Genomic DNA, 26313 nt, shown 5'->3' on the forward strand with positions numbered 1-26313 from the left:
CTTATTAAAGAAATGTAACAAAACAACAAAAATAAACAAAGTCCGAAGGTCGGTTACGCGAAGTCCCAAAGTTCACAAACGCTGGTAATACGGCTTGAGTCGCACAACGTGGACTATTTCAGGTCGTGAGCGGCGCCGCTGTGATAGCGAAATGCCGTCTGGCACGACCTCATAGTCCAGTGCGCCTATACGTCGGATGATCTTGTACGGTCCGAAATAGCGACGCAAAAGCTTCTCGCTCAGTCCTCGTCGGCGTATAGGGGTCCAAACCCAAACACGGTCACCGGGCAGGTACTCGACGAAGCGTCGTCGGAGGTTGTAGTGTCGGCTGTTGGTACGCTGCTGGTTCTTGATCCGTAGGCGGGCGAACTGTCGGGCTTCTTCGGCGCACTGCAGATAGGTCGCGAAGTCAAGATTCTCTTCGTCGGTGACGTGCGGCAGCATAGCGTCGAGCGTCGTCGTCGGGTTCCTGCCATAAACTAGCTTAAATGGCGTGATCTGTGTTGTTTCTTGCACCGCTGTGTTGTAAGCAAAGGTTACGTACGGCAGGACCGCGTCCCACGTCTTGTGCTCGACGTCGACGTACATTGCTAGCATATCGGCGAGAGTCTTGTTCAGGCGCTCCGTGAGACCATTCGTCTGCGGGTGGTAGGCATTTCTCTTCCTGTGGCTTGTATGAGCTCTGCTGTAAACGCTGTTCCTTTGTCGGTGATGAGGATTTCTGGGGCACCATGTCGCAGCAGAATGTTCTCGACGAAAAATTTCGCCACTTCGGCTGCGCTGCCTTTCGGTAGAGCTTTAGTTTCAGCGAAGCGGGTGAGATAGTCTGTCGCCACGACGATTCACTTATTTCCGGATGTTGACGTCGGAAACGGTCCCAACAAGTCCATCCCGATCTGCTGAAAAGGTCGACAAGGAGTCTTGATTGGCTGTAGTAATCCTGCTGGCCTTGTCGGTGTTGTCTTGCGTTGCTGACAATCTCGGCATGTCTTTACGTAACGGGCGACGTCGGCAGTCAGACGCGGCCAATAATACCTTTCCTGTGTCCTCGACAGCGTTTGGGAGAATCCGAGGTGCCCAGCGGTTGCATCGTCATGTAGGGCGTACAGTATTTCTGAACGCAGCGCTGACGGAACAACAAGAAGGTAGCTGGCGCGGACTGGTGAAAAGTTCTTCTTTACGAGCAGGTTGTTTTGTAAAGTGAACGAAGACAATCCGCGCCTAAAAGCCCTAGGTACTACGTCGGTGTTCCCTTCCAAATACTCGACGAGGCCTTGTAGCTCCGGGTCTGCTCTTTGCTGTTTAGTGAAGTCTTCTGAGCTTATTATTCCGACGAAAGCGTCGTCATCCTCGTCGTCTTCCGGCGGGGGATCGATGGGGGCGCGTGATAGGCAGTCGGCGTCAGAGTGTTTTCGACCGGACTTGTAGATTAGCGTGACGTCATATTCTTGCAGTCTTGAGGCTCCACCTCGCCAGACGTCCTGAAGGGTCCTTTAAGTTAGCTAGCCAACACAACGCGTGATGGTCGCTGACGACTTTGAATGGCCTGCCATATAGGTAAGGGCGGAATTTCGCTGTAGCCCAAATGATGGCGAGGCATTCCTTTTCAGTCGTAGAATAATTGCCTTCCGCTTTTGACAGTGATCGGCTAGCATAAGATGTCACCTGTTCATGTCCGTCTTTCTTCTGGACTAGGACGGCACCGAGGCCTAGGCTAATGGCGTCAGCGTGGATTTCGGTATCGGCGTCTTCGTCGAAATGTGCAAGTACTGGCGGTGACTGCATGCGTCGTTTTAGTTCTTCAAAAGCGTCGGCCTACGGCGTTTGCCATTTGAACTCGACATCATATTTGGTTAGATGCGTTAGCGGCTCAGCGATGCATGAAAAGTCTTTGACAAAGCGCCTATAGTAGGCACACATGCCAAGGAATCTACGCACTGCCTTTTTGTCAATGGGTTGCGGGAACTTTGCGATGGCAGCTGTTTTCTGCGGGTCGGGGCGTGCTCCGGATTTGCTGATGACGTGGCCTAGGAACAGAAGCTCATCGTAAGCGAAGCGGCACTTTTCTGGCTTCAGAGTGAGCCCTGATGATTTTATGGCCTCGAGTACTGTCGCAAGCCGCCTAAGGTGATCGTTGAAATTTCCGGCGAAGACGACGACGTCTTCCAAGTAAACAAGACAGGTCTGCCACTTCAATCCTGCTAACACCGTATCCATGACGCGCTGGAATGTTGCAGATGCCGAGCACAATCCGAATGGCATGACCTTGAACTCATAGAAGCCGTCTGGCGTGATGAAGGCGGTCGTTTCGCGATCTCTCTCGTTGACTTCTATTTGCCAGTAGCCAGACTTGAGGTCCATCGACGAGAAGTATTTAGCGTTGCAGAGCCAATCCAATGCATCGTCTATCCGTGGAAGAGGGTATACGTCTTTCTTCGTGATCTTGTTCAGTCGAAGATAATCGACGCAGAAACGTAGGATTCCGTCCTTTTTCTTCACCAGTACAACAGGAGATGCCCACGGGCTTTTCAACGGCTGGATGATGTCGTCGCGGAGCATTTCGTTGACTTGTTGCATAATAGCTTCACGTTCTCGCGTCGAAACTCGGTAAGGGCTCTGGCGGAGTGGTCGAGCGCACTCCTCGGTGATTATGCGATGCTTTGCCACTGGTGTCTGTCGAATCCTTGATGACGTCAAAAAGCAGCCTTTGTATCGTCGGAGCAGACTTCTGAGCTGTTCTTGCTTAATCATGGGGAGACTTGGATTAATGTTGTAGTCTGGTTCGGGAACCATGGTCATCGGGGTAGATGCGGCGGAATCCGAGAGGACAAACGCATTACTAGTTTACAGAATTTCCTCGATGTACGCGATCGTCGTGCCCTTGTTGGTGTGCTTGAACTCCTGGCTGAAGTTTGTCAGCAACACTTCAGTTTTCCCTCCGTGCAGTCGAGCGACCCCTCTTGCGACGCAAATGTCACGGTCGAGCAGTAGACGTTGGTCACCCTCGATGACGCCTTCTTCGTTGGCAGGTGTTTTGGTGCTGACGGAAATGACAATGCTGGAGCGAGGCGGGATGCTGACTTGACTTTCAAGCACGCTTAAGGCATGGTGACTACGAGAGCTCTCCGGCGGTATCGCTTGATCTTCAGAGAGGGTTATCGACTTCGACTTCAGGTCGATGACTGCGCCGTGTTGGTTTAGGAAGTCCATGCCGAGAATGACATCGCGTGAACATTGTTGGATGATAACGAAGGTGGCAGGGTAAGTCCGGTCATGAGCGGTAATTCTTGCCGTGCAGATTCCAGTCGGCATAATCAGGTGTCCTCCAGCGGTCGGAATTTGAGGGCCTCCCCATGCAGTCCTAACCTTCTTCAACTGGGCGGCGATGTGTCCACTCATGACGGAGTAATCGGCCCCTGTGTTGACGAAGACTAAGGTGTCAAGAATCTTAGTCGTACAAGTGTGGTGACTGTCGTGTGCAGCGTCTCGACTCAAGCAAATGCATGCAGCTGTATGACAGTACCTGCTGTCCTATTTTTGCTCATGCCACATCAACTAATTAGTTGGGATTATATTATGAATAAAAAAATTGGAAAGTTAGAATAGCTTTGCACAAGGCTTGACTGGTAATAAAATCGCCTCCAATGCCTCTTGAAGGGGCACCTCAGTACTGCAGTTGACCTGACGAGGGAAAGGCCGAGACCCTCCTTGAAAATTTGGAAGGGGGTCCGGGCCCCTTGGGCTCTCCTGATTTATGCACTGAGTACCCGATGTCGGCCAGATGCTGGGATTGCACACAAAACGCCTGAACGCTGCAATTCACAGAACAGCACCGCTTCGGCCAGGGCCACCTCTGTCAGTACAAGTTTCGTCCGGGTCGACAGGACCGTTCAAAATGATAGCACCACAAGGAAAGAGGGAATAGCAACAAAAGCAACGCGTATTTCCTGAAGTTTGAGAATCGGGCCGGTTAGCCGCCTGCAGGTACACAGATGGTGTGGGACACGCAACGAGAAACTTGATGCCATGTCTACAGCCGTCAGTTTAACCTGCCTGCGTGACCTTGGGACTGTTCACATGATGAGCCACCCGTATAAACATACTAGTGACAAGCATTCCGTGACAACTTGAACCCGTTACCACATCGGCCGGCAGCAATTTTCGATTAAGCCATTAGGCCTAGTCGTTCTCGTGAAAATGACGCGAAGAAACTTCCCTGTGAAGACCCTGTAATGTGTAGTGCTGAAAATGGAGCTCCTGTGGCGCCGCTCCTCCAGCTTACGCTGCGAGTATGCTGCATGTGCCGCGCAGGCCTGTGACTAGCTGTGAATTTACAGGGTGGGCGCAAAGGTGTCATGACCTGGTTGCATGCATTGGCGCAGACGGCTGATGAGTGGGAAATGAGGGGGGGAAGTGTCGCGTGAACTTGCTGTGGCCCTGCATGTTTTAGAATCTTTGACAGGTGGCAAATCAAGCCAAACCTGACAATGAAATGATGCATACAGTGCCTGCTCTTTACTTTTGGTGCCAGCTACTAGAGTTGCATGATGCGTGGCCCTTTCGTCTGTGGCGTAGGTTGGCCTAACCCATCTGCCGTAAAGTTGTGATAGCCTTTCTGCATTTTAGAGAAAAGCTGGAAAGGAAAACTTTCTATGCAATAAATAAACTATTGCCACAAAACACAGGTCCATTATTAAATTGAGAACCTCAAAACTATTCTGTACTACAGAACGTCACTAATTCATTAGTTTCAGAGGAAGCAAAGCACTTGACTCTATTCAACAGAAATTCTATCAACAAAAAAATTTTTTCCCACACCTTCATATACTAGAACTGAGCTGTAATCAGTGCTCGCATACTAATTCGGTGTTCCCTTTGATAAGAGTAGACAGTACTGTAAATCTTGATTTATATGTACAGTGCTCAGCGCATGAAATGCGATACTCAGACAATGTGGCGGCCAGTACTTTCTTGTGCCGCCTTTGGGCGCTGGTGACGCTGAAATCACACATTTTTATGTCACATGAAAGCGAGAATCTATTTGATGCATCGTAACTCCATTTGGCTACTTCAGCAATCACTGGTGGTGCAAAACGTACCGGCCGCCATGCTGTCTGAGTATCGCGTTTCAATTGCTGAGCACTGTACCTAAGTTACTGATAACTTGCTAAATTCTTGCAACGCACTGCTAGGAGACTCCTGAGTGCGTGCAGCACCGCATTTTCTTGTCCGAAATTAGTGAGCATTAAATTTTGTAAAACATTTTCTGATGTTTGGCTTCTTTTTCTTGATTCCATTTGGTATTCTATTCTAAATGTACTATTCGGTATTCGCACACCCCTAGTCATAACAAAATCTGGCTATGGAGTGTCGGTGCTGAAAGGAAAAGGAATGTGAAACCATGAAAAAGAAAAGAATGTAAGCCGCCGCTGTTGCTACTGTGGTGTTCACGGATTCTCGAAAGCAAGAAGCGATAAAAAGGCTGTGTAGTACTTTACTGGGCGGCAGCTAGAATGCCGTCTGGCTGCGCTTATGCAGATGCTCGCTTTCTACGGAGCCTCTGCTGACGTCACTAGGCGCATCATTTATCACTTCAGTAACAAACTACGACGGTTCGTATAACTTCCTCCACCTCCACCGCAATTTGAAGAGTCAGGATGGCTGGTATCAGTCAGATGGCATCCCAGCTCGTTGAGGGTACGACCTTGTAGGGCTGTTTCCATTGACCATGGGTGCAGGTCTAGTTTTGGAGACAGGCTGATGCTGGCGGAGGAACTGCAAGGACTGGATGAGAGATCCTCCTCTTTCACTGCATATGAGGACACCACTGTCGCAGCAGAGGCTCGTAGCAAATGGTCTTTGTATCGCCTCCACGTACAAGGTCCGTTGGGTGTCCGCACCTTGGCCTTGTATGACACTGGCCACCTCCACTGCAAGATAGTTGCGTTGAGCCCTCTTGGTCCACTCTTGAAATTGCACACCAAAACTTGTCTGTTAACTTGAAACACAGTATGATCGGTACTTCGCCGCATCATTTGCTTGAACTGACTTGTGCTGACAGTATGCGATAAAGTGGGCTTCAGTGCATCCAAACGAGTATGCAACTGACGACGTAAAAAAAGATAAGGCGGTGTCTCAAGACTCGTCACATGCAGCGTGTTCCGATATGCCATCAAGAATTTGGACAATGTTTCAAGATGTTCTGTGGTAGGGCCTTTGCATAAGGCATTCTTTACTGTCTGCACGAACCTTTCAGCCAGTCCATTGCTGCTGGGGTGATAAGCAGAAGTAAAAACTTGCCAAACGGCATGCTCTTTCATAAACGCCTGGAGCTCTGATGATGTGAGCTGTGTGCTGTGATCACTAACAGCTGTCTCCGATGCGCTGTATCGAGTGAAGAAATCATGTAACTTTGCTCTTGCAAACTTTACATGCTGTGGTTGCTTGTGCGGATGCACATGTCATGATGTACACGTCTGGCCATTTTGAATGCACTTCTACAACTAGCAGCATACGATTACGGAATGTACCTGCAAAGTTAATATGTACATGTGACCATGGTTACGTAGGCCACGACCACAGGTGCCTTTTGCGACATGTTGAGCTACTGCATGCATGACATGCAGTGTCTTACTTGATTGTCGAGATCCTTTTCGACGGATGGCCAACATACGTAGCTTTGGGCGAGTTCCTTGCTCCACATGATACCTGGGTATCCCTGGTGTATCTACTCCAAGACTGGATGTTGCAGCTTTGGCGGCACGACCACTCGCATTCCATGCATCAGGCACCCTTCGTGGATAGTCAGTTCACTGCATCTGGCTAAGTAGGGTAGTAACACTTTGTCATCAACATGCGAACACCACCCTTTCCTGGTGAAGTCCAAGACAAGGCTGAAAACGGGATCACGGGCGGTGTAGTGCTCAATCTCTTTGCTTGTAACAAGAAGAAATGCTAAGCGAAGGGTATAAAATGTCTCGCACAAGCTGTCCTATCCCTCACTTGTCTCTAACAGCAGTCGGAAAAGACAGTTTGCATCCACGTTGTCAACTGACTTTCGGTAGACAAAGTCGTACTTGTAAACTGAAAGCGTTACAGCCCACCGTTGCAGTCTAGCGGCAGCTATGGACTCCCGGCCATAGCTGCCGCTAGACTTATGCGGCAGGCTATAGCTGCTGGTAGGCTTATGGTCTGTGATTAACATAGATTCTTTACCATAAATATAAAAATGAAATTTCTTGATGGTGAAGTAGGACGTTCTTGAGGGCTAGTTGGTTCATACTTGAAGGTGGGTTAAAACTGCACGAAAAACGAGGACGGCGAAAGAAACGCACAACACGCCACGAGTGCTGTGGTGTGTTGTATGTTTCTTTCGCTGTCCTCGTTCTTCGCACAGTTTTAACCTACCTTGATGCCGAAGATTAAGGCAAGCGCCTCCTTTTCAATCTGGCTATAGTTTTCTTCACTTTGATGGTGTCCTAGAAGCGTAAGCAATTGCTCTTACCATGCCGTCTTTCATAACATGTGATAACAGGCCGCCGAGACCGTACGTAGACACATTGCAGGACAGCTGCAGTGGGAGCGCCGGGTGATAGTGCTCAAGAACTTCGGCTGATGGCAGCACTGCTTTGATAGCTTAAATTGTGTCCTCGCAGTTTCGGTCCCAGGACCAAGAGATGTCCTTCTGCAACAATCTGTAGAAGGGTATAGCAGGCGTTGCCAGTTGTGGTGTGAACTTGCCATAGTAGTTAATGAGTCCAAGTAGCCAACGCAGCTGTGCTATGTTAGCAGGTGCTGGGGCTTTCAGAAGAGCTTGAATTTTTTAATTTGTTGGTTCAACACCCACCTTACTGATAGCATGCACAAGATACTGAAGGCTTTCCTTGAAAAGCTAGGATTTCTGGCTCTTGACTTGCATGCCTTTTCACACCACTGTTTGAAGCACTGCTTCAGGATTCTTGAGGTGCTCTTCAGCAGTAGCTTCTGTCACAAGAATATCGTCTGGATAACATGTCACTCCTGGCAGACCTTTCAAGATGTTATCCATAATGCACTGGAACCAACCCAGTGCCGAGGCGATTTCGAAGGGCAGTTTGTTTCAGCAAACAGTCCTTTGTGCGTATTCAACATGAGCAGCTTTTTTTATTATTTCGACATTTCCACCTTTTTGTATGCCCTGTTTATATCCAGCTTCAGAAAGTACCACCCTCCAGCAAGTGCAGCTAGTGTCTCATCCAGCCTAGGTAGAGGGTACTGCTCTATGTCTAGAAAAGTTAAACCTTTACTTATAATCTCCACACACACATATTGACCCGTTCTTCTTAACAACCGGTACAATCGGTGTGGTAAACTCGCTAGTGGAAACTTGGGTAATGACGCCCATCTCCTGTAGCTTTCGCAGCTCTTCCTCCACTGCTGAATGTAATGCGTAATACATGTTTCGAGCTTTAAGGAACTTTGGACAGTTTTCCTTTAGAAACGAGCTAGCTTACTCATCTTCTATCTTACCAAGGATGTCATATCAAAATTGGTGCTGTATTTGTCCAGAAGTCCACTCACTTGCATGCCGTGGTCCTCTTGGCTTGCGTCAGGGTGCGAATAGTTGCATAGCTTGGGTAAACCGCAGGTTTCATCCCAGTTCAAACAAAATGTTTCGAGCCACTCGCGACCTTGTAGAGCTGGTCCGCCATAGTCTACAACGTACGCGTACAATGGAAGGTCACCGGCTTAGTCCTTGTACCGTACGGCAGCTTTGATGATGTTGCAAGGCTGAACAGCTTCTTCTGTGTACATTTTCAGTCACTGTTCTGTTTGTTACAGTTTCAAAGGCAGTCTACATACTGTTGTCATACAGTCATGCATTCGTTGTCACACCGTTCTTGTGATCTCATCGTGGTAGTTCCATCATCCTAACTCCAGCTTCGTCATTTGACTCTCGTCATGCCGTCGTCGTCACGCCATCTTCGTCATACAGGCTTAGTGATCAGTTGTTGTCATGCCACTGTCATCATACACTCGTTGTCATGTCATTACCATGACATTGTCGACATTATGTCTTCATACAGTAATAATTCTTTGCATACCATCATTTTGATGCTGTTGTGGTTGTTTCATTGATGTTCTAACTTCATCATATGACTCTTCTCATATTTTCGTTGTCACACTATCGTCATCACACAGTCATCAGGTTGTCATCATCACACTGTCATTTTACCATCGTCATAATTTCAGTAACATCATCCCATTGCCGTTGTCGTTGTACCACCTTTGTTGTTCCATCGATGTCAATTCCTTGACATTCTGTTGTAATTATGCCACCATTGCCATGTGATCATCGTCATTGCGTCGTCTAACTGTCGCTATTATGCATCCATCATCATATTGCCATTGTCATGCTGTCGTGGTTATGCCATCCTAATCATTCCAGCCTTTTCATGCAGTTGTCGCCGTCAAGCCGCTGTCATCGTATCATCGTCATCACTTAAAAGGCCCCTCATTAGGTCTGGCCATTTTGAGCTGACAAGCGCAGTGCATACAATGCACACTAATGATCGTGTCTGTGAAGTATTACATCCCTATGTACTGTGGAAAGAGTTTAAATTTCAAACCAAACACCATTTGCCCTTTTCGCGGGCGCCACGTGCTCAGCCGGAGAGTCAACGTATATTGGTCTTGTGTGCCTACGTACATCGCAGTGCTGTGACGTCACTCATAGTGACATGGGACTTGGAGAATTACCCTAGGCAACATCAGTTATTTGTTTAATCTGTTGCTTCAAAGACGAATTAAAGTTTAGAGAAATAATAAAACGTACAAACTGAATTTCTGCGTGCTTTTGTTTTACTTTGTACCATAGAAAGAGAGATCTACAGTTGCTGACAGATTTTTCGGACACCGAAAATTCGGACTTGATGTATATTCTGGACTTAATAAATGCATGGTCAGGGTTCCCATAGAGCTAATGCATTTGCACGACCAATCTTTTGGACGAATTTGGGTCCCAACGTTCGAATTTCCCGACTAAATCACTCATTCGAAGCCACGCTACCTGATCTTGGAGGTCGGAATGTTGGATATTCTGCTGGCTTGGCTTCCAGTGGCCCGCTTTATAGCCTCCAAGATTGGAAGGCGTATGCTATATAGTCTCGGAGGTCATGCTAGCTCTTCCTTGGCTGACAAAATGCCTTAGGCGACACTTTTTTCTTCTTTTTTTTTTCCGATCAGCACTATCATCATGATCACTTGGTGTGGATTTTTAAAAAAATTATTTATTGGAATACCCTCAGGGCCCAAAAGGCACCCCAGAGGGGTTGGCTGGACTGTTTATACCATTGTAATAATGAAAGCAACATTGTTATATGTGAAATAAAATAGAAAACGAATAATTAACTTAGTAGGTTATTCTAACAGAGGTCAGTAACAGAGGCCTTAATGACAATACCATGCGCAACACTATTGTGCATGTATAACATAAAACGGAATTAAAAAATAACAGTGCAGGTTATTCTGAGAAGTGTTCAACGATGGCAGCCTTGAATAACTGCATCTTCAATGCTGGCGATGGTGCTGGGAAGGTGGTTCCATTCTGAACTATATTCTGAAGGTATAAATGTATTCTGAAGGTATAAACGAATCCTGAAACAGGCTAGTATGGCAAAAAGGAATGGCGACTATATTGGTTATCAGTGCGAGATGACAAATACGATGGTTGTGGCAAAAGTTCGCATTTCAATGACTGGTTCAAGAAAAAAAATTTTATGAAAGAGACAGTTTTGGTAAGTTTTCGTCACCATTCTGCACGTGATGCATCCGCAAAGCAAGTGTGTCTTGGAGGCGTCGCATCCTTGTGTGTATGTTTGTGTGGCTTTTCATTTGTGTGCTTAATGCCGCCTCTTGCTCCTTCGCAAGAGCCAAATGGTGCAAAGAAATGTGGCTCGTTTCTTAGCTCTTCATGGTCATCTCTGTTGGCGGAGATCGCCAACACGGTGACTCTCTGTGCAACTGTGTACGGAGACCACGGAAACATCACTCTTGTGCAAATCCAAGCAGATATGATCACCTCCAAGCGTGGTACAAGGCAGGGCATTATTAGAGATTTTTTTCAAGCTGTTCTAAGCTTAATAAATTTTTTTATATTTCAGTCCCCATGAGGTCTGGAAAATTGCTGGGCCACTAGACTTGCTTTTTGTCAGCTTGTTCCCACGTTGTGCAGTTGCCCGTGCAAAGAAGGAAATCGTCTCATTTTATACCATTTTCCAGTGCTGCAATACTGCTCTTTCATCTCTCATGCCTGCCTCATTAATCGTGATTGTGCCATTGATCAGGGTTTCTCGTGCAGAGTGCGCAAAACGAAACAAACACAACAACTCGCACGTGAGACAGTCGCCGGAAAAGTGCCACTTAGCAATAATGTGTGTGAGAGAGAGGGAGGATGATGGATGTCACACTGATCTAATGGGCCGTGCGGATGTTGGGAGAGATGGAGTCGGGAGATGCAGGCAAGCACAGCAAATAGATTTTAATTTACCCAAACTCGAAGTGGAAAAGTCAAAACTCAATTGGTAAAAAATAAAACTCCACACTTGCATAGCCAAAACAATGTCCTTATCCTCGCCTACGTGCGTCCTTAGCGCGTTTCGCGCGAAAGTCCGGCAGCCCTGGCCTATGGCTGCACATTAACAAAAAGGAACGCTCTTACAAGGTTCCCATTGTCGCACGCCACTCCAAGTCCGATATGCATCGGCTTTTGATCCCAGTCGGTGCTCCTGCCGACTTGCAAGCTTTGTTGTTGTGGCATCGATCGGCCAGCTCCTCCGTCTCGGATATCAGTTCCCCAAACTATGTCGGTGACATGGCACTCCGGCCTTACTGGTTAGGCCTACCGCCGCTACCTCTCCGGGTGCCGATGAGAAGCCCCGGAAACTGTCGTTCGTGCTCTATATAGCCGAAGTATAGTATCTCATATATAGCCGAAGCAGTGGAAGTCTCAGGTTGACTATCACAGACGGTAAATAAACGTGACTTGAGACATGTGGTGTGTTGCTACATTGCTCGAACGCTAATCGCCTTACCACTGGAAGTTATGAGATGAGTTATGCTGTAATTTTCTTTTCCAGGATTTCGCCTTTCGTTTCCTTTCAACACAGATACCCACTAGCCAAATTTCCTAGAAAACACATAAACTCACAGTGCAAGGGTTGCTCATTGTTTTATCCAATTTCTTGCTAACACCGTTGTTGTTATAAGTGCTCTGCGCAAATTTGATGCTGAGTGCTGGTGTGCTAGGATCGGAAGAAGTATGTAGCTCTTGTGGAGTGCCCATCATGCACTTGTCCATCTTTTCAGATTGGCATCAACCCTGGCCTTTTTGCTGCTTTCAAAGGTCACCACTATGCTGGTCCTGGGAACCATTTTTGTGAGTGTTTCTTTAAATACTTCACTCTTGCTGTTTGACCTGCGATACTTGACCTGCGAGGTATGAGGCAGAACTTGAAGTACCTTTCATAAGACTTCAGAGGGGCAGGGGTAGAAGGTTAACATATTTATCAGCCAAGTGTATTTGTATTGCTAAAGATAACAAGAGACAATGTCGTCTGTAGCTCGGAGTGCAAAGTTATTCCAATGAAAATAATTTGACTACAATGCTTGAAAGTTGCCAAGGTTTTTCTTTATCTTGTTGGGTTTCCGCATTCGAGTGGGAAGCAGACCCTGGTTCTGCAAACATGTTGAGCCCACTCTGTGATTGCATGCGCCCATGTTGCTTGAGCTGACCAAGCAGCAGAAGAAAGGATGATATAAAAGGGGAATTTAATGCTCTTTAGATACTAGCTAGCTGAAACACCAGCTCCTCAATAAGCCATGCTGAGGAACGAACGCAGTTTGACTCGCGACCTAGGGTTACCGAGCCAGTTATCAGCCATGTCAAACACTGAGGCCTAGGTTGTTCACGGGTGTGGTCCCATCACCTGAACCACGTACAGGCAGTCCTGCTTGCAGATATCAGTGCCATGCTCTGAAGCCAGATGGAAAGCCTTTCGTGGTTTAGTCTGTCGAAATGAGTTAATCGTTACAACAGAGTGACAAGACATCACTCAAGGCAAGAAATGGAACAGATGTGGCCACAGACTTGCGCGAGTTTACTGTAAAAAAAAAAAAAGAAAAAGAAAACAGATTTTACTTGGTATATAGCCAGAGAGTTGTGTTATCACGACTACAAAGATACAAGTGTACGCAAACGACGACACAATTCGCGTACATGTTTTATATGTGGAACATAAATACACATACACATTCACTGTCTGAAAGATTAAGTGAAGGGTGGCTAATACAACCCTCTTCCCTCCTCCTGATATTGAGTGCCTTGATGTTTGTACACCCTATGAATATTCTTTCTCTTGACAGGACTACTGCGTTCATGAAATCTGGCTTGCACCTTCTGTGTCGGCAGTGTACTGGCCACTGTAGTCTCGATGTCCCTGAAAGAGCACTCGTGCTCTTTTAATCTGAGATTAATCAATCTCCTACTTCCACTCATGTATGATTTCCTACATGTTAAGGGCAACTGATGCACCACTCCTGCTTTGCCTGGTCAGCAAAGTTGCCAGACCACGCGAACATATGCCATATTTCCTCTCTTTGCCACCTAATTATGCAGCACCTGCCGTTGAAACCACCATTTCGTCTTAAATGTGCCTTCTTGTTGTTCACCGGCATGTCAAGCTTCGTGTGCGGTGCAACGCTTGTATTTATTTATTTATTTATTTATTTATTTATTTATTTATTACAGAACCCACAGCGCCAGTGTGGCATTACAGTGGGGGGGGGGGGGTCAAATAGTATATACAACAAACAGTACGAGTCATTTCATAATAAATGCAAAATAATTTACGGCACAACATATACATCCTGAGAAACACATTTTCAGTCAATAACAGAATATGTTATCTTAATGAAGAAAAAGAAAGATACATCGTCAGACAGCATTGGTCCTTAGAGCACAACTTCATTCATCAAAAGAACATGCTATAACAAGGAAGAAAAAAATGCATCATTATACAGAATTGTTACAGAGTCCTGCGGTAACCTGTTCCAGTTCGAAATCGTCCTGAGGAAAAAAGACATTCTTAGCATTTCGGTTTTGCATTTTATTTCTCTTACCTTATTTACATGATCTAGACGTAAAGATACATAGTCAAGCCTAAGTATGTACTTATCGCGTTCAATACCAGTTCTAGAATGAAATATGTTATGAAAGAACTTTAACCTGAGTGATTTTCTTCGTTCCCCTAATAGTTCCCAGCCAAGATTCTCTTTCGCACGTGATACGCTGAAATGCCTAGAGTAATTACGGAGCACGAAACGAGCCGCTAAATTTTGCACTCGTTCTAACTTTTGTATGTCAACCTTTAGCCAAGGGTCCCATACAGTGCAAGCATAATCGAGGACAGATCTAACATTCGTAATATACAGGAGTTGCTTAGTTCCCGAAGGAAAATGTTTTGCATTTCGTCGCAAGAAACCTAGTACCCTACACGCCTTGGCTGAAACGTATTCAATATGTCGGTGCCATGTCAGATTGGAGGTAAAAAAAAAACACCAAGATATTTGAACTCAGATACAGAGGACAGCTGTTGAGTGCTTATTTTGTATTTAAATTGATGAGGAGTACATTTTCTTGTAAAAGACAGGTGAGCAGTTTTTTGCAAATTTATACGCATGCCCCAATTTTTGCTCCAATCCGTAACCTTGTTCAGGTCCTCTTGCAAGGCAAGACAATCATTTTCATTATGAATAACTCTATATAACACACAATCATCTGCGAATAAATGTATAGGAGATGAAATATCAACACATATGTCATTCATGTAGATTAAAAATAGGAGAGGGCCCAGGACGGATCCCTGTGGTACTCCTGATGTTACCTCAATGTCATCCGAGTGTTGGCTGTTTAAAACTACTTTCTGGTGCCTTGAGCTTAAATATTCCTTAATCCAAGCAATAACTGATGTGTTTAAATGATGCCATGATAACTTCTCTACTAATAAATCATGGGGAACAACATTAAAAGCTTTCTCAAAATCGAGAAAAACCGAATCAACAGAGCAGCCGTTATCTAATGCACTTGCTATATCATGTATTAGTTCTGTTAGCTGGGTAACGCAGGAAAAACCTGTACGAAATCCGTGTTGCTGAGGACTTAGAAGTGAGTATCTGTTTAAGTGGTTTATAATGCTAGTAAAAAGGATATGTTCAAACACTTTGCAAACAATACATGTCAAAGAAATGGGTGGATAATTGAATACACTGTTACGGGGTCCAGACTTATGCACAGGGACAACATTTGCAGATTTCCAATCATCAGGTAAGGCACTTTCTTGTAATGATTTATCAAAAATAACGTGAAGATATTTTGAGACAGAGTGAGCACACGATGATAGTAATGCAACAGGTAAGCCATCAGGACCGCAAGCCTTACCAATGTCCAGCCGCTTTAGTATCAGTTCAATTCCCCTCTGATCAATCAAAATGTCTTCCATTGGTTCACCACCCATTTTGCCAAAATTCGTATTCATTTTGCTGCTGTTTCCACGTGCAGAGAACACCGAAGCAAAGAATGAGTTGAAGCATTTTGCTTTAGCCAGATTTTCGTGAACGATGCCAGCATCATCTAAGGGGGGAATTGATAAGTCGTCCTTTCTATTCATTTTGATAAGCTTCCAGAATACTTTAGGCTGGTTTTTAATTCGCGAGGGGAAAGAGCCGAAAAACTTTCCCTTGGCCTGTTTCACTGCAATTTTCATTTCTTTTGTAAGGTGATGCAATTTAACTTTTCTTGTGGCCGACTGGTTCATTTTGTAGCTAGCGTAAGCATACTGCCTTCGCTTGGCGATTTTGCGTACTTTTTTCGTATACCATGGCTTACTTTTGCCACGCCGTGACGTCATCAACCACGATGGAACGTATCGTTCCCGCAATTCAAAGATTTTGCTTTTAAATATGCACCACAGTTCATGCACGTCATTAGATTCTGATAAGGTTTCAAAAACATCGTAATATGCGTCTAGTGCTCGACATATGTCGAGCACTAGAAAATTTCTATTTCGTCATTCTCATGCAAAGCACCCAGCCCAGTGGCATGCATGTTGTATCAGTTCAAGTGATATTTGTTCACACAGAAGCACATCACCACGACTGCTGGAGAGTGTGTTGCATGAGAAATAGAAAAATAGAAAACGCCCGTGTCGAACAAGACGTGCTAGCAAACAAGAGGACAGATCTCTGACCTATTGCTGCTCTGGACGCCAGCTGATACACTTGAAGTGCCACGGGAAGACTGTTTGGCACGTGCTCATGCCGTCTGTAAACTTGTACTGTCAGCTGTACACGCTGGACACTGCACTTGCTTTGCTGCAACGCATGTGCATCTTCTTTTCCTTACCTGATAAGGGTGCAAACTTTTAAAAGTTTGGTTGCTATGGAAAGCAGTCATCACCCTGCAGTTTTTACATATCTTCTTTCTTTATTTATTCATATATTTACTTATTTCACAATACTGCCTATCTCGCATGAACTCATAGTAGGAAGGACATGTATATAAGTATTGCAGTACAGAAATTATGTTAGAGAAAAACAAAGAATTTATATGAAAAAAATTTTAAACACCTAAAAGGCCATAGTAGAGATATATCATTTATAACGCACACATGTAACGTGGAATTCAGTGCTGCCGAAGATATATATTTGTGATAATCTTAACGTCTGTCTAGCATGCTTGTGCAACTACATGTAGCAAATGAAGCCAGCGCCGCAGCTTAAGTGAACGCGAACCTATCATCATGTATGCGAAAAACACAAAAAAAGCAAAGCACAAATACAAAGCAAGAAGTAAAAAGTACAAGAAAAAAACACCTAAATGCTGCCGTGTGCACAGGTACATTCTTGTTCAGGCAATGCGAAAGGCCACGTACATAAGGGATCACCCTGGTGACTGCAATGATATCCATTGGATATCCTTGTGATGGGCTGAATTTATCTAACCATACTTACTTTACATGATCGTTTGGCTGCACTTTCTGCATCCAGTGGACATCCTTTGCACGTGCGCGAGGGACATCATGTGTGTGGATGTGTCAGAACCTTTTGCACAGTATGAGTTTGCAGCAAATGATGTACGACAGATGCCCAAGCAGCAAGATATTGCATGCACACGTATGAGCGTGTCAATGCAGTGTACTCCTTATTCTTCTAGGCCAAGATTCCTAATAAGTGGTGTATTGCACAAACTGAACTTCAGTATAGCAAACATTTGGGCCAGTTATTTTAGCACAGTTCAAATTCTGGAGGACCAGCGCTCAGACGAAATGCACAGAAAAGAGCGGCACACGCAGTGCACCGACTAGCTACTGTATGAGTTTATTGCTCCTGGCTTTGAAGTTTGTACATTTGAAAAAAAAAAACAAAGGAAAAAAGGAGTTGAAACACGGATAAGACCTATTTCAATAGGTACAATACAGTTAAACCTCGATATAACGAAGTCGGTTATAGTTCTGTTGAAATTCCACCTTTTATGCAAATAAGTACAGTCGCGGATTAATTTTTCTTGCACGGAAAAGGGCAACAGAATTTTCCGAATTATGAGGCAATCAAAAAAAGGAAATTTGAATGAGAAAACAATTCATTTTAATAAATTCGGTAGTTGGGGCGAATGATATGATTTCATGCCGCGTACATCGATGGTATTTTCCCGGTGGTGTGAATTGTGACGCGGCTGATAGTGTCACCTGCACTGGGACGACGCTAACAAGGAAAAGTGCCAGCAGTGGGGAGCAAATGCTTCCTCTGTCTCTCATTCCAATGGATCCCCGAAATTTTGAGATTACGCAACCTGCAGTACTAAACGTATGGTAAGACAGCGTACATGGTGCCACGCTGTCTCGGCATGCCCACTTTTTGCACACGTGGCAGATTACCTCTAAAGCAGGTTGCGCGGCTGTGTATGCACTCACTCGCTCTTACAGCCATGCGCAGCCACTGCCGAGACCTGCCCCAACTTACCCCTCCCCCCTTGAGCTTGATCGCATTACTACGAGCTCGTTCCCCTCCTTCTCCTTCCCTTTGCTTGCATGGGAAAGCATCACCCATGAAGCCACCATCTTCCTTGTCTCACCCTCGCCCGCTTTCACCCGCACCTAAAACACACAGTTGATAAAGGGAAAAATCAGACATCCACCCGTTCGTAGCAATTGCTACAAAGGAAACCCATACGGGTTCCTCGAAAGAAAAGCCTCGGAGTTGAAGAAAAATTCGTCCTGGTCCGGGAATTCGTCCCGGACCAGGACGAATTTTTCTTCAACTCTGAGGCTTTTCTTTCAAGGAACCCGTATGGGTTTCCTTTGTAGCAATTGCTACGAACGGATGGATGTCTGATTTTCCCTTTATCAATTACTTCTCTCCACCTTGCGGGTTTCCGCAGAACTACTGTGTCAAAACACACAGTGCGCCGGGCGCAATAAGATCTTGTCACACTTGGTCTTTATACAGAACACGATGCGGCTCCACTTCCATGGTCGCTCTTGTCACACCACACGTGATTTGAGAGGTGCGTTTGCAAGCAGCCACTTGTAGTACAATCATTTGGCCATCCGTGTTTATGGAAGTTTCCATTTGTTGTCTCAGCATTCCTTTGCTGTGGAAGCAAAATTTCATTATATTGAAATCGCACACAAACACACTTTGTTATATTGCGGTTCTAAATACATGGTGTTCTATGGCCAAGAGGTTATGAAAAGTTAAGTACTTTGTTATATGGTGAATTTCATTCTATTGAAGTTTGTTATATCAAGGTTTAACAATATCTCCATTTTGGGCAGCAGCACTGATGTTGTTCTGACACATGTCTCCTTTTTTGTGTATCAAAAAGGCTTCAACTATTTCCCAGGTGCACTACATACGGTAATTTTGCACAATCTGACCCGATTTGTTGTGTCAAAATCTGGGTGACACTTACACGTGCTAGAATGCATGGCGAGATTGCTATCTATCGAACTCTTCTAAGAATTTCTGTGTTCCCTCAGATGGTCATTGATATGGCCCGTCCAGCCGATGTAACATTGGCTATAGGACAGGGGAATCAAGTAGACAACTGTGTGGTGCAAGGTCTGTTGATCGAATACAAGGCACTGAAAAAAAATCAAACTAAGCAGAAGCACTTGACAATTTTGATAAGAGAAGCATTGCAGTAATCTCGTATGTCCATAAGGTGTCACATAAGGTAAAATAGACAGTTACTGAGGCAGGAGTCATGCTTCTCTTTAATGTTCATAACCAACTGTAGAATCTGTGTAGATTGGTTAAATAAGAAAAAAAGAGCAACCATAGCATGCAAGAAATACCATGCAAAAAGGTATATCGAACGCCACAGCAAAGTTGTCAATTTGATTCCACTGTCTTGTGGGTGATCTTTACATCAGCTAGGGCAGGTCATTGTATCAGTGACCATCTGAGGGAATTCTTTGAAGGGTTCTATGTGTAGCCATCTCGCCATGCACTATAGCAAGTGTCATCTGGATTTCAACAGGTGTCAGATTGTGTAAAATTACCATTAGGAGTGCACTTGGAAGATATTGAAGCTTTTCTGATACACAAGAAAGGAGGCGTGCATCAGCACGCAATCAGTGCTGCTGTACAAAAAGGAGATATTACATGTGTCGTGATAGGTCTGATCTGTGTTCCTCTCCCCCTTTTCTTTCTGTTGTTTTTTGCAAATGCATAAACTTCAAAGCAAGAAGCATTCAGTTCATACGATTACTAGTCACCACAATATGTGTGTTGCTCTTTTATGTGTATTTCATCTGAGAACTGGCTTACAGAATTTGATAAAAAAATAGAAGCTTTAAAAATAAATTGCATCACACAATACACAACACATAATGTACACACGATCAGCTTTGGATCATAATTAGAGGATATGAGAAAAGGTAATTCTGTCTCAAGGAAAACAAAGCTTCTGGTAGGGCAACTATTCATGTGCCATCCAGATCTTTGAGACATCCTTATTAGGATATTCAAAACTGGATGACCAGCGGGTGCCCTATGCTTCTCCATAATGTTGCAGATATTGGGGCATGGCCGGGATGCCTCCTGGATGATGTGTTTCTACTGGGGCAGTGCTGCATGTATCTTAGTGTGTATTAACACTATTGTTCAGTTTTTTTCTGCTGATTGCAAATATCTAATTAGATTTTGTATATCTGCATTATAACAAACAATAGAAAGTTGTTAAGGGGGGATATGGGGATCAAAGCTAACTTTTTTATTTACCATCCGATTTTGATTAAATTTTGCACAGATGTTAATAATATCACATAAACAAAACTGTGAAAATATGGTGAAAATATATATTGGTGCTAGGAGTTCAAACAAACATTGATAGCACTCCTATATGTATCCTCCACACAGTGACATTCCTGTAATTTTTTTTGCCTAACAGAATTTTTTGATATTTTCATTCTTTTGCAGCTACTTCAGTTGCATGAAAATCTCGACTGTGAAAACAAAAGATAACAAATTATTGAAGCAACTATTTTGAAAACAAAACATGTCACTGTGTGCAGTGGTGCACAATGAGTGTAACAAAACAAACGGTGTAAAAATATTCATAACGGTGGCTGAGATATTGGCTTTGCAAGTTGACCTTGGTGGTAGAAAAAAGTTTTGAGAAAAAGGTGTTTGAAGTTTTGGGACATGTTTATTCGACTAGAAACTACCGGCCTTGTAGGTACAGGTGTCAGGTTGATCTCGTGGCTTCTTGGATCTTTTATGCTTGCTTTCATGTGTTTTTTGTGCCCTCTTCTTGCGCAAGGCATCTTTCTCAGCTGCTCGACTCGCTTGAGTCCGTCGCCACCGAGCATGCTCCTCCAGCCGTAAACCCTATCTTCCGTTCGGTTGCCGGCACAGAACCAAGTGACGCGCGGACAGTGGCGGCGGTCATATTCAACACCTCCGACAAGATGAATTGTGACTCAAGATGCGACTGCATGGTGCGACCGTTGCTGATGCACGGTTCGTCTTCACGGCCGCAGACGCTCGCGCTTGGACCGCACTTTCGTCGTTCATCTCGGTGACGGCGGTGGCACAATCGGGGTACGTCGCGGAGCATTTACAGGGCGTTGCAGGCCCGGAAGCATCGGAAAAGGCGGTTATTAGTTCGGTATCATCACCACTGGAACTCAAGGCTGCAACAGCCTGCGAATTGCCCGGCAATGCGTCGACAGTCTTAGCTTGCGCACGGACGCAACTCTGCTAGGACTACTTATCCTTCGGATGTTCGGCGGCTTGCGCTTGCGGCTGCCGAAGCGGTGCTTGGTCGCGTATTTCGTCGTCCACGTCCGCCAAGTCATGCTCGAAACCACAAAATGAAATAGAAAACTAAAATCCGAATAAAGCGATGAAGCGGCGGCGTACCTCGAATATCCAACACGTAAACAAAGGGGCAGCAGCCAGCGCGCGAAGAAACGGGAGAAGCAGACGCCGCAGCAGCTCGCTTCCAGACCCGGCCAATGGGGCGGCTCATAGAACGCACGTGACGGAGCAAGCCAATCGGCGGCCGCGACAAGCAGCTCCGCGACCTTCAGACTTTTTGCTTTTTTATGCTTGCTCTTCTCTCTATCAGGAAATGAAAGAGAGGAGTCGAAAGGCGAAGAGGCGCGCTTTTCAACGGTACCAGCATGGCCGCGCCGCGTACTGCCGTTCCGGAGCTAGGGACGCTCGAAAACCGCGACTTTTCCACCGATTTTCACGAAATTTTCGCTGTATTGCCTTATTTTTATATTTATTTATGGCACTTAGCAGTCGTTTTCAGCGGAAATACTTGGAAAACTTATAGAAAAGGGGTCAAAGATTCGAAATCTGCAACTTCCTAAAAAGTGATTTTTGGGTCGTTTTTCCAGAGTTGATCCCCGCGTCCCCCCTTAATACAGAAATTCCGTCGATTTCTTACTTTTCAACTTTTCAAAACTTTTCAAAAACTTCACTTAGCCAAAATCAAAAACAATATATATGGTGAGGATGCCAAATAGTAACTCTAGCCGGTGATGCTAATTATATTGTTCTCAGTGCACTTAGAGCATGAAAAAACAGATGTAAACTTGATCGCAACATTTTTGCTAAGCTTGACTTATAATTTGTGGAAATTAATAAATAGTATCACTGGCTAGATACATTCAATATGAATATATTGATACCTAACATTTTACTGGTACTTACAAAGAACATGCAAAGATGCTCCATAAGGCATTGTGTGATGTCCAAAAAAATGAAACTGAGAAGTAAAAATCCTAGCAATACGGCAGTGTGAATTGCATCACTATGTAGCCCCAACCTTCAGCAGCAAGTTCATGACATATATGTGCCAACTTTACAAAAAGAACACTGAGGTATTGGTTGCAGCATTGCGCATAGTCATTGGAAGCAATGCAAGAAAGCTAGCACCAACCCCTTCATATTTCTATTTTAGTTTCTTGTTGAACAGAGGGCACACAAATGGCATCCCTGTGCAAATAAAGTTGCACAAAGCTCTTGGCCACAACAAAATATGTCCTTTGCACAAAATTTATGGACACAACAAAAAATCTGGATCAAATCCCAGCAGTGGTGGCCACATTTCTAAATGCAAAAAAAAAAGTTCATGTACTTGTGTTGTAGTGCACCCCAGGCGGTCAAAATTAATCAGAATTATATCCTGGTTTTGGCATGTAAAATTCCAGAATTCAAATTAACAGAAAAAATCTTTTTTGCACATTCACACAATTGTGCATTAAGCACAGGTCACACCTAGACCTATAGTAGCCCAGGATTGTAGGCGGAGTCTGTTGCTGGCCTGTGCCTCTTGCAAGCTTGCTTGTCACAGCATTTCTGTTCGTGTGATCCTTATTGGACATGTGAAACCTCCGACAATCCTTTGCAAGGCTTTGACACACCATTTGCGCATGCCACAGGTGGATCACTCCAGCACAAGCTTCATTGAAGTTTCTGGGGGAGCATTAGGGCCACAGTAGAGACCGGGCCTGCTCTCCTGGATCACTATCTTCGCTCGTGACTTTTCAAAAGCATTTTTTAATGGTCCCGTTTGAGTTAAATAAATATCCTTCTGCAAAAATGTGCAAAAGAAGCCTTGCCACCCAGAGCCCATACTCCTTGGCGAGGTCCTTTGAAAGCATCACCACTTTCTTGCTGCACCCGGGACACAGCATGAGTCCAAGAAACACTTGTATGATGGGTAAATCCACGATTGCAAATTCAGTTCTGCTGTCGTTGATGTCCTCTTTCGTGTCGACACCCAACAGCGCGAACTTTCGCTTCGTTGCAGACTGTGAATGCGACATCAGGCACATTTTTTGCTTACTGGCGATCGCTGCGAGCTCGCTACTTTCTTTAATGGTGAAAAAAACAGCGTCTATGTGGTCTGTGCCAACATGCAACAACACATGAGATGTGGGCGGATGAAGTGTTGATGCTAGACGTGCCGGTTTGCAGCTTGGAACTTGATCCGGCAGAATCTCTAGGCGGACGAGCAACTCTGGGAGCATGACAGGCCTAGCCGTTTTCTGTTGCGTATTCCATGGCTGCATTCGCATTTTTCCAAATGCTTGACACGTAGTAAACTTGAGATGATGGTCTCCTCCAGCCATTTGGGAAGCGAAAAAGATTCCTTATTAAACGTTGTCGAGAAGCAAGCAGTGAACAAACGCAAACAACGGTGTGATAAAACCACAGAGATAGTGAAAGAAATGTAACGAAGCGTGACAGTGGTCAAGTATGCAGGAATCAGCACAACAAACAGCGCCAGACCAATAGGAGCGAGACACGCGATGGGTGTGCACACTTTGGCCAATCAGTGGCACAGCCGTATACTTCAGAAATGATGTGATAGCGGGCTTCTTCGATTTTCCACTTCTGGGGCTCTATTATATTGTACTATATATAGCTCATGGTGTAGAAATATTATGAGAGGTGTGGGAACGGAGCCCATCCCAGCATACAGGTTTTGCGTGTGCTTCAAGCAGTTTCTTTAAGATAGCGCGCTCGTGTTGGGGCCATCGGCGAATGAGCATAATGAAAGATAAAAGAGCAAATGCGGAGTGGTAGATGAAAGATGCGAGCCCTGAACGGCGAAAACCAATGAGCAGCCCCCTCAGTGTTGTGCGCACAGGAAACTGGTGTCATGTGGACATGCCAGACTGCTCATTTCGTACTGTCTCCTTGCGTCAGCTCTCGCTCACGCTTGTTTGGTTTGGTTGGTTTGGTCTCGTTCGTGCTTGTTTTGTTTGTCATGGTAAAAAATAAATGGGTGAACAGGTTCACAAAACGATACATACCGCAAAAAACCATGCAAAAGCAACACACGTATACCAGCACAAAGCACAGAAGTACATGCAACTGCATACAACGCATGCGAATGATGATGTGATGTTGATGTGACTTTACCCTTTGGAATGAGCTGGTAGCCCCGAACATATAGCGCCATCTCTCGGAGGATGGCCGAAAGACGTCGCAAGTTGTCAATGTGCTGCTCTCAGCATGATGAGGCGTCGCTGTTCGCACACCACTCAAAATATTCCCACCGCTCTATTCTCTACATGCATGGTGGCTGCACGGCCGCCAATATCCACCATGTCGACTTTCTGATTGGCTGTCAAGAGTTCACATGCCATGAAATTTTTGTCAGGAAACGGAAGTTTTGGAAAATGCAATTTTGCGTTTTCATCAACATGATGAAACGTGACATGGAGCTGCAAATTTTAGCGACTACTGATACTTTTTTCCGGTCTTCAGCAGCTTTATTGTGACATTAGTGTTTTAACAAGAAAGTGAGCGGTAGCATGCAGAAGCCCTTGCAATGCATGTACGATTTAATGTATATATGGTGGTGGTTCATGATAGCCGCCATGTCAGCTTGCTGATTGGCTGAAGAAATATCTCGTGGGGAGCGTCACAGGAAGGGCCGTATCGTAAAGGCCTGTCTGACGTTGCGTGACATTGTGCTGGGCCGCCATTGTAGAGACTTTTCGCCATAATTTGTGGTGTGACGAGCAACGGGAATTATATGCTAATGAGTGGCCATATGCAATGGCGGCTGAGAGGAATGCATATTGCTGAATTTTCGTCGTTTGGGGCCATGAAAATATTTTGTTCATAATGCATGCTCGTAGTATTTGCATTGCTCTCGGGTGGTGTTGGCATTTGTGTTTTTGCCATCATTTTTTCAAAAAACGGGTTTATTTGTAATAATATTAGTTGAACATTATAAACCTTCTGCGACTTTTTACACTTTTTGTATTCTTGTTTGTCTTGTAATCAAGATTAACGATTTCTCACATCATCAGAAGTTATGACAGTGTCTGCTATTTAATTTATAAAAAGAAATGCCAGCCTTGGAAGTTTCCTTGCATAAAGCCCCTTGATAATTTGAAAGTCTCCTCCCTGGTGCGCTCCCCTCCTCGTTTCTCCTCGGGTACTGGCTGCGCATGCTGCTCACGGCACGCTCTTTCTCGTTGGCTCTCGCATTTGATGGAGGCTAATGGTTTTAGGCCAGTTGCCCCAGCGGAGTAGAAAATTTTGAAAAATGGTGATAACAGCATTAAGAATGCTGAAGGTAACATTTATGGGGAGGTTGGTTTCTTCTTAAAGCCATATAACTGGGGCATACTGATGTCAAAGGAGGTTTGACATGCACTTTTTGGCTTGCTGCATGGTGACGTTTTTCTGAAAAAGAAATTAATTGATGGCCAGTGCCTATTAATGTCACTACAGTTGCATTTTATTCAATGCTGCATACTCCTCCATCTAGTGATAAAATGAGGGTAGCGTGAAAAGACAAGGATGGGGAAGGATGCGACCACACCCTCATTTTACCGTACATTTATACCAAATCGCCCAAATATCTACCTTCTCCCAAATGTCTACCTTCCCCATTTTATGTGTTGGACCGTGCTTCACTATAATGGAGAACTAGAGGTCCATTTATGAGACAGAAAAGATTTATTATTGTCCCTCCAGGGTTCTGCACCTCCCCCTGTAGTGGAATGTGACTACTTTGGACTGCTGCATTCTTTCATGCAGGGCGCTGCCTGTTCTTGGCTGGCCTCATTCCCGAGCCCATGACGGCTGTGGATGACTTCAAACTTATCCAGTATGGCATTGGCTTCACCAACATTGTGGCTCGTACAACACGAAGCAGTGCTGATTTATCCAGGTCAGAAGGAATGAACAACGTTCTAACCCTGGTACAAACCATGGAGTCGAGAACTGAGTCTA

At 44.9% G+C, this 26313-nt stretch overlaps 1 protein-coding gene across 5 annotated transcripts in view; it reads left to right on the plus strand.

Moving 5' to 3' along the window:
- The window catches only part of LOC142557839 (uncharacterized), a 265220-nt gene that overhangs the window by 146128 nt on the left and 92779 nt on the right, over positions 1 to 26313 (plus strand). For all 5 annotated transcript variants that reach the window (XM_075670036.1, XM_075670038.1, XM_075670037.1 and 2 more), the window contains 2 exons: positions 12346 to 12415; positions 26119 to 26251. In XM_075670036.1, coding sequence (XP_075526151.1) covers positions 12346 to 12415; positions 26119 to 26251 — 203 coding nt within the window. The remainder of the gene's footprint in view (positions 1 to 12345; positions 12416 to 26118; positions 26252 to 26313) is intronic.

Source organism: Dermacentor variabilis, chromosome 9, assembly GCF_050947875.1.
Source record: "Dermacentor variabilis isolate Ectoservices chromosome 9, ASM5094787v1, whole genome shotgun sequence".
NCBI classification, from domain to species: domain Eukaryota; kingdom Metazoa; phylum Arthropoda; class Arachnida; order Ixodida; family Ixodidae; genus Dermacentor; species Dermacentor variabilis.